This window comes from Periplaneta americana, chromosome 16, assembly GCF_040183065.1.
Source record: "Periplaneta americana isolate PAMFEO1 chromosome 16, P.americana_PAMFEO1_priV1, whole genome shotgun sequence".
Lineage (NCBI taxonomy): Eukaryota > Metazoa > Arthropoda > Insecta > Blattodea > Blattidae > Periplaneta > Periplaneta americana.
The window spans coordinates 50,634,515-50,650,912 of NC_091132.1; the positions used below are offsets into that span (position 1 = coordinate 50,634,515).

At 33.8% G+C, this 16,398-nt stretch overlaps 1 protein-coding gene across 1 annotated transcript in view; it reads left to right on the forward strand.

Moving 5' to 3' along the window:
* The first annotated feature begins 500 nt into the window (after positions 1-500).
* The window catches only part of LOC138716241 (tyrosine-protein kinase transmembrane receptor Ror-like), a 284,723-nt gene continuing 268,825 nt past the window's right edge, over positions 501-16,398 (forward strand). The window contains exon 1 of the mRNA XM_069849094.1: positions 501-1,062. Within this exon, the coding sequence (XP_069705195.1) occupies positions 966-1,062 (97 nt within the window). The 5' untranslated portion in view covers positions 501-965. The remainder of the gene's footprint in view (positions 1,063-16,398) is intronic.

Here is a 16,398-nt window from a genome sequence, read left to right on the forward strand (position 1 = left end):
AGGTTTTTCGCGATTTCGTAAGTCACGAATTTTGACTGTCTCTAACAATCAATAATCTTTTGTGTGATACTCTAAGAAATAAAGTTAATTTTATTTCGATGTATAATGAGTTACTTCATTTTTATGTGCGTCTTTCAAATAATAGTTCAAGAAAATAAACTATGAACAGTAGTATCGCTCCCAACATTATAAAGGAAAACGCATAATGAGGACATTTGTGTCTCCTTCGTGACACAGATTCTTCTACACCACAGCACGGCTTCCATTCGCACGTGCGGACGTCATTTTAGAAGCCCTTGTATTTCGAGACACTAACTAATCTTATTATTGCTGGCCTCGTTTGTCTTTTGTGTTAATAGGAACAGAAATGTTTTCAAACACCAAGACAGACGTTAATCCGTTATCTGATGACCTTATCCTACCCATCCGAAGAAAAATAGTCATCAGAGAGAGACGGGCACAGAAAGAGAGAGATAAACAGTCTGATACAGACACTCCTTGAGGAAGATGGTTATTGGCCAGACCGCGGCTGAACGTCCTCTGAATAGCCTTATTTTTTTACACACAAATACAATAAAAAAACACTAAAAGAGGGCACTGATGAGGTCCGCGGGGGTGCTAGTTGCCCGGGGCGACGAAGAGGGTGAATCACAGAAACGAAAACATCAGTAAAGTTCCAGCATTGAAACGCATGCGCGATGTCGATTTCAGGGAGATACACTTTTTCAGAAGAAGAATCTGAAGTGTTGATGGGATCGGGCTTCAGTTTGGACGCAGGGGGGGAGGAAGCGCGTCGTTGCTCGTTAGTCTGTGTTCGTTCTCCCTGCTCGGCGGGACGGTTCAGCGTGGCGCGTGTTCGCAGCTAGACTCTCGCGCGAATTTCCGGTGAAGTGTGTTCCGCAGTGATTTCTGGAATGGGGGAGCGGACGCCGCGACGCGAGTGAACTGCGGTGCCTGGAAGCGTCATGGGAGTTTATCAGAAGAAGCGTCGGGCGCTCAACGACGCCCCGGAGGCCGTTGCCACTCAGCCACAGGTGCCACAAGTGTCAGAACAGCAGCAAGGTGAGTTGGGACGCCCACATACAGGGTGGAGGTTATGTAACTGTGCACATTGAAGGGGGCAATACAATACATTAAGGGTATATGTACAACGTACGTGAACGACGACAAATATTATTAGAAAATGCAGGCTCTATATTTCTAAAATTTTATTAGAAAATGAATTCACAATTGCACAAAAATTAGAAGGTACCAGAACAAGACTTATTACAACTTAAATATCTGATAAAAGTATAAAAAAAGATTACTAATAATATTTTTCAAACCAGTTTTAACAAAGTATGAAAAAAAAATATGCAGTTACATCATTTGGGAACCATAACATTGTTAGGTCTCTCTGACATCTTTAATATTTTCCCTGCATGTAATAAACACCCATTTCTGAAAAGTAGATTACTCTCAGACATGTAGAGCTGTTTATTTTAGTACAATTAATTTTTTATTTGTCCTATATAAAATATATTACAATTTACATAATGTTTTGTGACATAATTGTTCTATTTTCGAAGAAATGGGCATTATTGTAGTCTACCTTTTGCATAAATGCATGTTAAATCAGTGTACAAAATTTCAGAATTCTATCTCCAATGGTTGTGGAGTTATGAAATAATACGTATGAAAATTTTAAAATTTTGGAAAATTTAACTTAAAGTAAAAGTGAATTCTTAAAAAAAAATTATTAGTAACTTTTTTTATACTTTTATCAGATATTTAAGTTCTAATGAGTCTTGTGGTACCTTGTAATTTTTGTCCAATTGTGAGTTCATTTCCTTATAAAATTTTAGGAATTTAGAGCCTGCAGTTTCTGATAATATTTTTGGTCGCTCACGTACATATACCCTTAAAATAAATAAAAAAACTATAATGTGTTTGTGTTTCAGAATAAGGTGCTTAGGAAAATATTTAAGGCTAAGAGGGATGAAGTTACAGTAGACTGCAGAAAATTACACAACGCAGAACTACGCGGATTATATTCTCCATTTGACATAATTGAAGGGTTCAGAGCCATAGTGGGCCAAGCGCCATTTATTAAAAACGGAGAAAGCAAGGCTTAAAGTTAAGTGAATGCCATAGTTTAATGAACATTGATATCTCATTTAGTTTTAATGTTTATACTTTATATTACTTGCTATATGTTTCCATTGAATTATGGTAATAAGTTCATTTTAACCCTAGTTTTCTACGGTTTTAGTAAATGGCGCTTGGCCCATTATGGTTCTGAACCCTGCAATTAGGAACATTAATTTCAGACGTTTAAGATGCGCAGGGTATGTAGCACTTATGGACAGTTCCAGAAATGCATATAGGCTAGTGTTAGTTGGGAGGCCGGAGGGAAAAAGACCTTTGGGGAAGCCGAGACGTAGATGAGAGGATAATATAAAAATGGATTTGATGGAGGTGGGATATGATGGTGGGAACTGGATTAATCTTGCTCAGGTTAGGAACCGATGGCAGGCTTATGTGAGGGCGGCAATGAACCTTCGGGTTCTCTTTAAAGCCATTTGTAAGTAAATAAGTATGTGTTTAGTAATAAAATTTATGGTTAATTGAAAAAACAAGGTTGAAAATCTGTGTAGTTTGATAACAGCAGATTGCCGGTTCACGTACGGATACACACACGATTTCAGGTTTGAATAGTAGCATTCCGTACCTTAGTCACTGCAGTAGGATTATCAGATTCTTAATAGCAGGAAATAATTATGTATGTTAATCTTTTTATTCAACTTGCAAAAAAATCCAACCGTTTTATTGAAATACTGAAAAGGGATAAATAGACGGAGTTACGCAATAGTAGACCAACCGACAATTTGAAAAAATGAGATATTTGCACAAATCTGTTGATGGCAGGTTAATTTAACTTGGAAAAAATCAAGAATTCGAGATCTGAATTTTGCTGCTATTTATAAGCAAAAATTCGTTTATTGCATAAAATTCATTTATTTATTTAGCTTTGAAATATTTATTCAACTGCTGGTCTCTCATCAAAAATCGGTTAACCTTTTTTGATATTATTTGTGCTATTTTTTGTAATAGTATGAATGTTATAATACTTCTTGCATAAAATGTTTTATAAAAAAGATTTATTTCAATGGCCAAATCTCGAAACAGATTTTTGGCGCTTTGATCACTATTGCTGATCACCGTCCAAATCATTCCTTAATCAGTTTCTTTAATGATAAGAGCAAGAATCATAATCGTAGGTTAGTAGTTATCGAGTAAAACAGTGTTAATAATTAGGGAAGCACCGGCATAGCTCAGTCGACGGAGGGCTTGTCTACTGATCCGGAGTTGCGCTAGGCGTGGTTTCGATTCTCGCTTGGGCTGATTACCTGATTGGGTTTTTCTGGGTTTTTCCCCAACAGTAAGGCGAATGTCAAGTAATCTATTGCGCGAATCCTCGGTATTATCTCGCCAAATACCATCTCGCTATCACGAATTCCATCGACGGTAAATAACCGAGTAGTTGATACAGCGACGTTAGATAACCAACTAAGAAGAGAAAAACATTTCGAGAATTTTTTTCTTCAAAGAAAAGTATTCATGTGGGACTAATACGGTGTTAGAATTTTTTATGGACTCTATTCGAAAAATAAATTAAAGGGTTCAGATCCATAGTGGGCCAAGCGCCATTTATTAAAAACGGAGAAAGCAATGGTTAAAGTTAAGTGAATACCATAGTTTAATGAAGATAGACATATCATTTAGTTTTAATGTGTATACTTTATATTACTTGCTATATGTTTCCATTGATTTATTCTAATAACTTCATTTTAACTCTTGTTTTCTACGGTTTTAGTAAATGGCGCTTGGCTCACTATGGTTGTGAATCCTTCAATTGTTACAATCTGCACAGTTATATTACTTCCAACCAGTTTATCCGTTGTTATCGCAGACGAAACCGGTTCCGCTATGATCTTATAACCTTGTTAATACAGCGGTAAAAAGAAAGTGACACGAAGGTGACACGTACTTTCGTAACTTTCACGTGTTTCATAAGAATCCATTTCCTTCAGCATGTTGAAAATAGTATTACTGGTTATTTTGAATTTTACATTTTATACCCAATATATCTAAAATCACGAAGTGTATTATATAATTTATAATGTTTTCAACCACTTTAAAACTGATTTTTATTATATTAAATGCTGATGGTTACATTCCTATTTTATGTAGAGTTTTTATTGATCTTTAATTTATCCAAGTATCATCTGTATAGAAACTAACAGTATGCATTTTCTCAAAATCCAACATTTATGCAGTGTGGCAATTTTTAAACATTAATCACATAACATTTTATACAGTGTACCTATGGATATTTTACTTGTCAAAATAAATTATTATTTTTAACAAAATGTGTACTGGTGACCAAAACACCGGGTGACAAAATTGCAGTAACTAGGTGGTACAATGACGGGAGTTCCGGTGACAAGAATTACGCTTCTCGGTTCAAACACCCATCGTGGACGATAAAATGTTTGGTACGGCCTTCCAAGGAAGGAAGTAAAGGTACAGGCACCGTGTCGTAGATTTGCGGTTGGTGCAAAAAGCCTTGTTTCTCATAGAACACTCCAGGCAAAATTTTTCGTCCATTTCTCGCCTACGTAGAATAAGATTCTGAATTTACTCTGCAACTTAAAGCACCATTACTACTATTAGTAGTGGTCATTAATCGTTTAACATATATAAATGATCGCCTATCATGGGGGTAGATTAGTTTGTTATTGTGGCGAGTTTCCTGTTCCTCGATCAAGAGAAAAAGCTCTAATTCATAACAAAGTACTTACTTACTCACTTACTTACTTACGGGCTTTTAAGGAACCCGGAGGTTCATTTCCGCCCTCACATAAGCCCGCCATTGGTCCCTATCCTGAGCAAGATTAATCCAGTCTCTATCATATCCCACCTCCCTCAAATCCATTTTAATATTATCTTCCCATCTACGTCTCGGCCTCCCCAAAGGTCTTTTTCCCTCCGGCCTCCCAACTAACACTCTATATGCATTTCTGGATTCGCCCATACGTGCTACGTTCCCTGCTCATCTCAAACGTCTGAATATAATGTTCCTAATTATGTCAGGTGAAGAACACAATACGTGCAGTTCTATGTTGTTAACTTTCTCCATTCTCCTGTAACTTCATCCCTCTTAGCCCCAAATATTTTCCTAAGCACCTTATTCTCAAACACCCTTAACACATGTTTCTCTCACAAAGTGAGAGTCCAAGTTTCACAACCATGAAGAATAACCGGTAATATAACTGTTTTATAAATTCTAACTTTCAGATTTTTTGACAGCAGACTGGATGATAAAAGCTTCTCAACCGAATAATAACAGGCATTTCCCATATTTATTCTGTGTTCAATTTTCTCCCGAGTATCATTTATATTTGTTACTGTTGCTTCCAGGTATTTGAATTTTTCTACCTCTTCAAAAGATAAATTTCCAATTTTTATATTTCTATTTCGTACAATATTCTGGTCACGAGACATAATCATATACTTCGTCTTTTCGGGATTTACTTCCAAACCTATTTCTTTACTTGCTTCAAGTAAAATTCCCGTGTTTTCCCTAACCGTTTGTGGATTTTCTCCTAATATATTCACGTCACACAACAAAGTAAAAATAATAATATTATGCATATAGTTTACTTCTCCGAAGAATTCATTTTCATTTTTGATACGAACTATAGCATGCTAATTTTCATTTGATAGTTTATTCCAAGCAATAAAAACATTTGACTTCAAGTATATTGCTCTTTATAAATGAGACATTCCTCTCTTTACAGGAGAAACGTAATTTTCTCATGTAAGCTTGCAGTTGTCATAGCAACCAATTTGTTTTAAAAACAGTTGATTGAATTTAATGCCGATTTAATCCCGTTGATGCGATGTTCTATCAATTTCTATTTGTGAAGAAGATTTGTCGTTATAAATTGGTATTGGACTTAGTAAACATTATTGCCGGTACGAATGTGGGCGAAGTTATTCAATGTAGTTCCTCATAACCTACATTTTATATTTAGTGAAAGAGTTCATGAATTGAAAGATCTGAAAAGTCTTTTTGATTTCTTTACATTCGTAAAAGAACCAATTCTTCAAATTCCTCTGCAAACCTCTGGAAAGAACTTAAAATTGCATGGGCCTAATCTCAAACTATTACGGGTTCAAAACAGTCGAAAAGTGATTGAAAACCTCCATTGGAAAGGCAAGACGTAATTCATAATCATTCACAAATATAATAATAGGATAAACACGATACATAGTAATGGACACTAGGAAGGTTTCACGCTGTAATGAAGTAATATGGTGTACACGAAAAATACCTGCTTTTATCATTAGTGGTTAACGATCGAAGTTGGTTTGTTGTAGGCGTCAAAATTTTCAGCTTTCATTATTGTTCTATATTTTAATCATTGCAATTTCGTTTCACTAACTTTAGAAACAAAACTTCGCTAAACTCTAGAATACAGGTAAGCAAACTGTTCATCATTATTGACCGTGCAGTGTCGAGCCTCGAACCAAAGGAGAGGAGAAACAAGTGAAGATCAGTAAAGATAGCTAGTATGCAGTATATTCCGAATAATTATCTCTGGACCAAAAATTTTGGTTAACTTAGTAGATGTTTCAAAATGTCAAGTTAAATTTATAATGTGTTTGATGAGCGAATGAAGAGAATTCTCCCTGGACCAAAAAATTGTATTTTCCTTTGCGCTAAAAATAAAAAAATAAAAATAAATTACCAAATACTCCCTCCGTTCCAAAATATGGTATAGGGATAAATCGCAATATAGCGAACGCCAGTAGGGGAAGTTATCCCCATCCACATGAAATGTGTATTCGACACAACACTCGCCTATCACGTAGAGTGTCTGGTGAGCTAGAAGGGGAAAAGTGGAAGGGATCGTGGGCGGAGCTTCTACGTTCGCTATATTGCGATTTGCCCTGGTATAGTAACAAACAAAATAAGTTTGAGTATTGCGCATGCGTGCACGAAATGTTTTGCGATGTGGTATTCTGTTCGGTATTGAAGGGACTATCTGTAGTGCAGTTGTGAATGTTTGTAATCATCTGTAGTGCATCAAACTATAATATAAATCAAATGGACACCTGCTGTGGTGTTCCTGTTGCAGAAAATGTAACCCCAACCAATCAATTTTGAATAGAACAACTAAGGCTCAACAGTCGTACAAAAATGGGTTATAACTTATTGTAGTTTTAATGTTAATTTGCCTCTCTCATAACAATGTTTGTTTTTTTTCTTTTATTAATTTGATATCACACAATGAAATGTACTTAGTTTTTATGTTTTTGTTATGTTAATCTATCATACAAATATGTCTCTAGAAGATGTATTAAAGTTACATTATATTACAGAGAACTTTAACAAATGTAGGCTATACCATATTTGGGAACAGAATTAATTACATCTTTCTATACCATATTTTGGAACAGAGGGAGTAAATAAATTGGCAGATAGTTTCCCTGGAATAATTACTTCACAAACTTCTCTGTACAGTTGGTCTTCATTACGATGTTTTTAGCTACTTACCAAGTTTTGTTAGCTTGAAATAATGACAACCTATCTTATACAAATAAACTTTAATGACGTATTCGGAGAATTTAAGCCAATTTTATCTCATTGAAAGGTGAGTTCAATTATTGTACAGAGGTGTGAAAATTATTAGAATAGTCTTAATTTTAAAGGTTTTTAATAGTTCCTTCACAAATATTCATTGAATTGATGAATATTGGCATATAATATTACTATACTGATGTAGGATATATTTACTACTAACAATGCCGGAAGGCATTGTTGTACATTGGTATTTTTCTTATTTTGCAATTGTTATGAGAATTCAGAAATTATTATATTATGTTGGCGGAATTGGAAACATAAAAAATTAATAAGAAATGCTTTAAACAAATTGTTCTTCGCGTTTACATTGTTGTGAAGGTTCAAATGAACGTATACATCTATTTTGTGCATATAATTTTTTATGTTTCCAATTCCGCCAACATAATATAATAATTTCTGAATTCCCGTAACAATTGTAAAATAAGAAAAATACCAATGTACAACAATGCTTTCCGGCATTGTTAGTAGTAAATATATCCTACATCAGTATAGTAATATATACCAATATTCATCAATTCAATTAATATTTGTGAAGGAACTATTAAAAAACCTTTAAAATTAAGATTATTCTAATAATTTTCACACCTCTGTACCTTATATCTTTCCTAATTATAATTTTTCTCACAATTATCTGACAGAAAATATAAATATTCTTGAAGACTGATATAATAATTTACTAATTAAACCAGTTATAACTTTAATATTGCCGGCCATCATTGCCTATACTTGCTTATTTTTCTTACCAACGAGAGTGGAAAATATTTTCACATCTCTGCATTACGACAATTAACTATTTTTTATACCAGATAGAGTTCGACGCTCATTACATTCATATCTTTAATGCGCAATGATTTTAAATTATAATTATAAATACATTTATACAATGGGAATAATAGCCTATGATATATATTTACTATTAGCTATTTCAGAATATTCTAAGTCCTTAAATTATGAATGAAAATTACGCGATATAATGAAAACACCCCTGCGTTTTTATAGGATTTTGTTTTACACGTTTACGTGAGCCGTTTGAAAACAGATGAAATATTATAAAATATACACATTTAAACTATGTGTCTGTGTATGACTAAATCGTTGATTGCATTCGATTGTTTATTATTCTTGTGTTCAGAATCAGTGAGCTGGATAATTAAGAACTCAAAAATGCGCAATCCGATAATCTACTACGGAAATATTTATTTATTGTAGCGTCCTTCGCAAAACAGAACGACTACTTCGTGACGGCCGAAATTCGCGGTGTCAAGGTTATAAGGTAAGCACCGACATGGGCTCTTCATGAGCAATTAATATATTATTAAAATTTGAAACTATTATAATATAATCTTCCTTCCTTTAATCGTGTAAACAGTGCTCTCGAGAAAACTATGTAGAAAATGATGACACGTCAAAGACAATCGCGAAAATTGCTATTGCATTCTTAAGTGTGAAATATATCTTGAGCACAGGTGACGAAAGCGATATTTTTCCTACATATTGACACAGTGCACCGGATACAAAAATTTTAATTTTTTAATCTGCCTCTTTTCAGTGAAAATGAATACGAGAGTAAATTTCTAAAACAGCTGGCGAACAAGTAAATAGGCCTATACTAACGTAAATGCAGGAAAAATTTACACCATATTTTTTATTTAAGTTATTTAACGACGCTATATCAATTATGTGGTGATCTATCGGTGGGATTGATGACAAAGACATGACATTTAGGCGAGACTATCGCGATGATTCGCCATGAGATAACTTGACATTTACTTTACACCTAGAAACCGAAAAAAAAAAATGGGGTAGGATTTAACGGAGAGATAGTCGAACATTTTAACCATGAATACGTCGCTGATAGAATATTGCTGTTAATGTAAACATCAACAGTGACAATCAACATATCTTCTTTTCTGATACCCTGAAATCCCGGTATATCTTCGCTGTGCTAGAACTCCTTCGGAGTAGCCATGTTGTATGCAGTGAGAGTAAACATGTTGGTTGCTTTAGTAACCATCGTGCTCTGTTTTTGCTACCCGTTGTTTATACACCCGCTCTCATTTGCACTGCATATGCCTTGACATGTGAATTGTGAATTTTCTCACTTCTCAAATTCACTCGCGAATTTATCTAATTGAACTTGTCAACTGATAATTGTTGCTCAATTGAGATTGTAATCTGATTCGTTATCAATCATTTGACACTACTGCTAACGCTCTATCGCTTCGCATTCTCGAGTTACACTGTTTCAACTGCAGCGCTACCCTCCAATTCTTGCATCAACTTACCCCCTCTACGTTCCCTAGATGGTCACCCGGTCCAACTCAAGGTCACGTTGGATTCATTGATCCTTCGTATGTCGATCGCATTGGAATATGTCGTGTAGTTTAGAAATTATAGGCGCGACAATGCTGGCCTGAAAATGTATCCGACGACTGTTATCTGAATTGCCGCCCTAATTCTGGATCAATCTTATAATAGATATATTTACGTCAAAAATAACCCCAATCTGGATTCGAATCCACGTCCGAGCGTAAAATCGCGGCACGAATGTCCCATCCCATCTTAATCGGACATATTCTGTTGGATTAACTCATACTATGATCTCACACGAATAAATTTACGTTTTAGAGTCATGTCAAATTTCAAAATTTTTATCGGGACTCACTTCATTCGTATTTTAATCAAAGTGGAATAAAGTTTACGTTTTTGAGCGTACGTTAAAAGATACAATATATTATTTTCCCACTAAAAATACGCGACTGAAAACAAAATCCATACTTGTTGCCTTTATTGAAGTGTTATCACTCAAATTTCCGACGTCAATACCTGAATGAAATTCTTCTCTCAAGATTTCCGGAGAATCATTTGTGAACACAGCTGGTTTACGTCTGTTATATACAGTTACTCGATATGTAGCTACAGTACATCAAAATCATGAATTTCATTTCCAGTAAATAATGATTTCTCTTCAAATACGTTTGATGAATACAAATACCTCTACATGTTAACATACTCTTTGGCATCAACTGCAGAAGTACACCCGTTTTGGCTGTCAAGAATTCTGATAAATATATTTTATGCTATCTGTAACTGTCTTCATGCTATTTGTTAGCGCATTACTAATGATAGAACTTAATCTCTTATCACACGATCATGTTCCTGGAAGTCCTCATCGTACATCAGTGTTGCTCTACAGCAGAGAAGCTTGAATCTTCTCATTCTTGACATATGTATGTGATGATTCCATCGTCCTTTTTGTACTGAATTAACTGAATGTTTTTCTGGTATTGATTTAAAATATTTTTCCCATTTACTCTTTTACAGTCTCTGTGATCCAAATGATTACTGGGACCACAACGTTTTATATATTATTATTATTATTATTATTATTATTATTATTATTATTATTATTATTATTATTATTATTATATTCCAGATGTTTAGGCATCTGTAATACTTAAAATAGGGCGGGAAAAAAGGCAATTAAAACCACGAAAGAAAGGCATTATAAATTTAGAAAAGTAACAATAGATAGACAAGAAAAGGCATTTATGACATGAAAAACGCACTGTAACTTTAAGAAAAGGAATAGTATACTTTATCACTTAATGTATATTATATTCATGCAAAACAGCTTGTAATTCTTTGCACATTACAAGTACATAATTAGATTTTCTTATGTTAAATTCTGCCCTCTAACAGATAGAACAGTTTTCATCACAGATAAAATCGTTCTATTTCAACTGACGTAACTGAAGCATGTACGAAGCAAGGTACTGTATATGGACTTCTATAGGGGAACAACTTGTAAAACTCCGTTGGTCTGCGCATGCGTCAATCTTAAAGAGTGACACAATATACTATTCACCTCCTCCTTCCTAATTGTCAGCCAATAGTAGCGCGTACTGATAGCAGTGATGCGTCAGATGACTTGTCAGTCTCTAGCGACAATGGTTCAGGTTAATGGAGGGAAACTCAGACTCCGCCTCCAGCACAGCGGTAAGGTTTAGTAATCTCCTACAACGGAGTTCTGCCAGTTGTAGGTCTATATCTACCACACCTGTAGCATTATCTTTCATTACTGGCAGATTTGTTTTATTTCATTTAAGCCAGTATTTAGAGATAGTACAGTCTGTAATTTTCACTATTAGCATTTGGGTTGGCGGGAGGAGATTTAAGTGTACTTGTAAATCCGTTTGAATAGTAAAATAATGTGTTACAACTGTGAGATAGTTCGCATTAAATTCGCGCATAAGAAGGATAAATTAAAGACAAAATATTGGGTGTTAAAATAGCTTAAAATAAAAAATAAATAAATGTTTCAATTTATTTTTAACGGATAAAAAATTAAAAAAAAAATACACATTATTAAAAAATAGATAGCTGCTGACACGGCAGCATTTTTCTTGTACTTTTCATAATCAAATGCGGAATCAAAATTTAGCTCAAAAACTCAATTGCGGACCCCTGGCTTTTAGCTCTCGAATCCCCAGATGTCCGCGGACCACAATTTAAGACTTTCTGGTATAGAACAGTATTTCGTATAACTGCAAATTAATAACATTATGTACATTTCTACATGCTTCATATTTATTAATCAAAATAGACATTCAAATATCAATTACTGAACATTATAAATTTACGTTTAACATTTCATATATTTCAGCATAATTTATATTCGTCCCCTACCAAAATGGGACATTCAGATATCTGTAATATGCAGTTTTAGCAATACTTTATTTCATTTTTGTACATCGGAATTTTAATTTATTTTGCTTCATATATTTTGTGATACCTTGTACAGCTAAATAAAGTGTTTTTTTTTTCGCTGTCATATGTGAGCCAATTCACTGTAGTATTGTCTTAAAATATTTTACTGTTGATACATCCGCCTTATGGATTATTTTTCCGAACTTTTCATAATTTTACAAATATAGTCTTCAATTTCCGTATTTATTTCAACATTTTAAAACGTTAGAATACGTAATAAGTTTACAATGATAGTAATAATAGTCGGCCTGAGTAGCATAGTCGGTATAGCGCTGGCCTTCTGTGCTCGAGGTTGCGTGTTCGATCCCGGCCCAGGTCGATAGCATTTAAGTGTGCTTAAATGCGACAGGCTCATGTCAGTAGATTTACTTGCATGTAAAAGAACTTCTGCGGGACAAAATTCCGGCACATCAGCGACTCTGATATAACCTCGGTAGTTGCGAGCTTCGTTAAATAAACCATAATTTAAAATTTTGTAATAATAATGCCAGTGACTCCTAAGCCGGTCTTCTTTACTCAATTTCTTCTCAGCCAGTTGATGCTGATATCGTGTCAGAGTTCACTTTATGACGCAATGAGTGACATGGCGGGAAACATGACTATTCGGCATCAAACTAATTGAACAGAGACTGACAAACTAGAATCTGTCTGCTTCGCATTCATTTTGCCACTGCTCAATAAATCACGATTTTAAATCTGGTTCTGGGAACTCTGCGGAAAGTATTAAAAAAAATGAGCAGCATTTATATTGGATCGCTTCCTAGTTCTGGTATGCAGACAAAGCCATTCCTTATATTTCCTTAATGACGTCCGCAATAAAATCGATATAGGAACTATGTATATCATGTCTTCTCTGTCAATTTCTAAAGTCTGTTGACCACAATCATTAAATATGAAATATATCAAGCATTATAGCTAAACACTCTTCTAAATGAGGGGGAAAAGCAATGGTGGATTATCCAGAATACGTGTAGTCTAAATTTCTTCTATTGCTGGCGATGAATAAGACAAAGTTTAGAAGATTGATCCCACCTTCATCTTCAGGTGAACAAGAAAAGGGATTAAAAATGGGAACTTCTTCATTCATTAGATCATTCGTTGCCAATATTTTATCTCGTAAGATCTCCTCCAGTGGTCTGAATATATGACAGCTGTGCGGAGGTAAATCTGGGCCGTATGGAGGATGCGGCAGCACGTTCCAGTCAAGTTCAGTAAGAGCATCTTGTGTGGTTTTTCCGCAGTGAGAATAGGCGTTATCATGAAGGATAATGATACCTTTCGACATATTTCCACGTCTTCCAAATCTTATTGCTTCCCTCAATTTTCCTTTCAGAAGACTAAGCCTTTATGCTGTATATACTTTTTTTTTTTGTTAATTTATGAGAAAATCGGCTCTTTCGTAATCTAGGAAACATAATCATTACTTTTTCTCACATTATTTTAATTCTGATAGTTTCTTTCTTTCTGTTTGTGACGAATCTGAATTTTTCAATTCCTTGCAAGTAATCTTCGTTTCAGTATTGACATATCCTAGTCTTATGGATTATCAAAATTCTATCTAAGAACTCGTGACCCTTTTGTTGTAGAGCTGCTGAGACGTTGGGAACAAAATTTAATCCGTTTTGCTTTGTTTTCTTCAGTCTGATTTCTAGACGTCCATGTTAAAGGCTGCTCCCATTTAGCGGAATCAAAACAAACAGAATAAAATTTAACAAGTGAAAGATACATAATATGTTTTCCGAAGTGATATAGTGTTAAAAGTTGTGTAATCAAGATGTACAAACAGAATATTCCTTCCCCATGCATTTAAATTGAAGACAGCAGAAGCTGACGTTCGGAATCGAATGGAATTGAAAAGAATTCTTGGCCAGGAGTAATTTTCCACTGCCGGAACTGAACTTTATTTCGGGCGTGATCGTATGTTCTCGTGAATATTCGAGGAAAACAAATAATAATATGTATTCTGACCGATTCTGGTGGTATTACTGTTTTTAGTGAATTGGAGGTTATTGTTACATTAATTATATTGGGTTATAATTAGATAATACTATGAAGAACAATTAAATCATCTTGTCCAATATTATCCTTTCTACTATGACAAGATGCATACATTGTATTATGATAATAATGAACGAGAAAATGCTTAGGACAGTAGATGCAATTTGATGGGAAACACAACAGGTGAAAATTTAAATCTCTATTTTCGATTGCAAATTAATACTGTTATCAAAGCAGAATACAAATTATAGTGCAGTTATATAGCATAGTAATAAAATTGGTACATTTTTGTATCGGGTCATTACATTAGGACAATGTTTGTAAAAGCTTAATTTTGGATTAAATTAAAATTACAATCACACCATGATATTAATGTAATTCATATTATTATCAATATCATTGGGCTTATTGCTTCACATTCATGCGTCCACGATTTACAATTCCTTCTTGCCATGGTACTGAACCAACAGAATTAAATTACTTTTTTAATTTTGGCTCCATTCAATTAGACTGATAGAGCTAAAGAAGGCGCTTCACTTCGATTCCATTCCATTCCTTTAAGTGGGAGTGGACATTAACCGACACTTTTGAGAGGTTGATGTAACAACAAATTCAGGGATCATCATCATCATCATCATATTATTATTATTATTACTATTATTATTATTTATATTACAGTTGCCGGAAATTAATAAGCAGTATTTGCTGTTGTAGACAAGTTTTTATTATATTAAAACATATGTTTCGAAATTGTATTTTTTTTATTTTCATTCAGATTTGTGTGTTATATATGGGTGATTCACGAGGATTTACCGTCCTTTATGGAGCTTATTTCGGATGACATTCTGATCAAAAAAATCATATAAACATTTGTAGTAATCTCTACATTTTCAGAATTACACTAATTTGAAGTTGTTTGTACAAATACCATTATTCTTGAGTTTTAAAGGTAAAAAAGTGTTGCAGATAAAAAATGAATTATTCATAAATATCATTCTTTTAATTAGCTAGTATTCTGAAGCTAAAAATGTGTTGTGAATTCCATAGTTGCTTCGCACAGAATTTTTTTCCGATTTTTAACTACAAAATTACATTTTCTTATGCATGTATCACAACAATAGTTACAAATCACGCCACTCTTGTAAATTCTTTAAGACTGTACATTAGGATGCATAATTAAACTTTAAAGAATGGAGTTCATAAAGTCATATGATTTGTAACAATTTTTGTGATAAGTGCATAAGAATGGTGTTATTTTTAGTTAAAAATTGAAAAACAAAATGTGTAAAAAGCAATTAACAACACATTTTTAGCTTCAAAATACTAGAGAATTAAAGAAATGACACTTCTTAATAGTTCATTCTCTATTTGTAATATTTTTTTACTCTTAAAACAAAAGAAAGAAGTATTTTACTATGAACTTCAAATTAATGTAACTCTGAAAATATTAAGATTAGGACACATGTTTATATGAAATTTTGTGCTTAGAATGTATTCGGAAATAAGCTCCGTAAGGGACGGTAATTCCTCGTGAATCACTCTGTATTTATAGTTTAATTAGAAACTTAGGGTGCTGTGTTAGGCATTTCGCTAGCCCACGCTACGAGCGTGCTAAACTAGCCCCGGCTATCATATCATATCATATCATATCATATCATATCATATCATATCATATCATATCATATCATATCATATCATATCATATCATATCATATCATATATCATATCATATCATATCATATATCATATCATATATCATATCATATATCATATCATATCATATCATATCATATCATATCATATCATATCATATCATATCATATCATACCATATCATATCATATCATATAAAGGGTGCGGCAAAACATCCTCCCTAATTTAAAATTTAAATAAAAAACATATGGATCAAAATAAGGAAACTGTATTAATATGAATGGT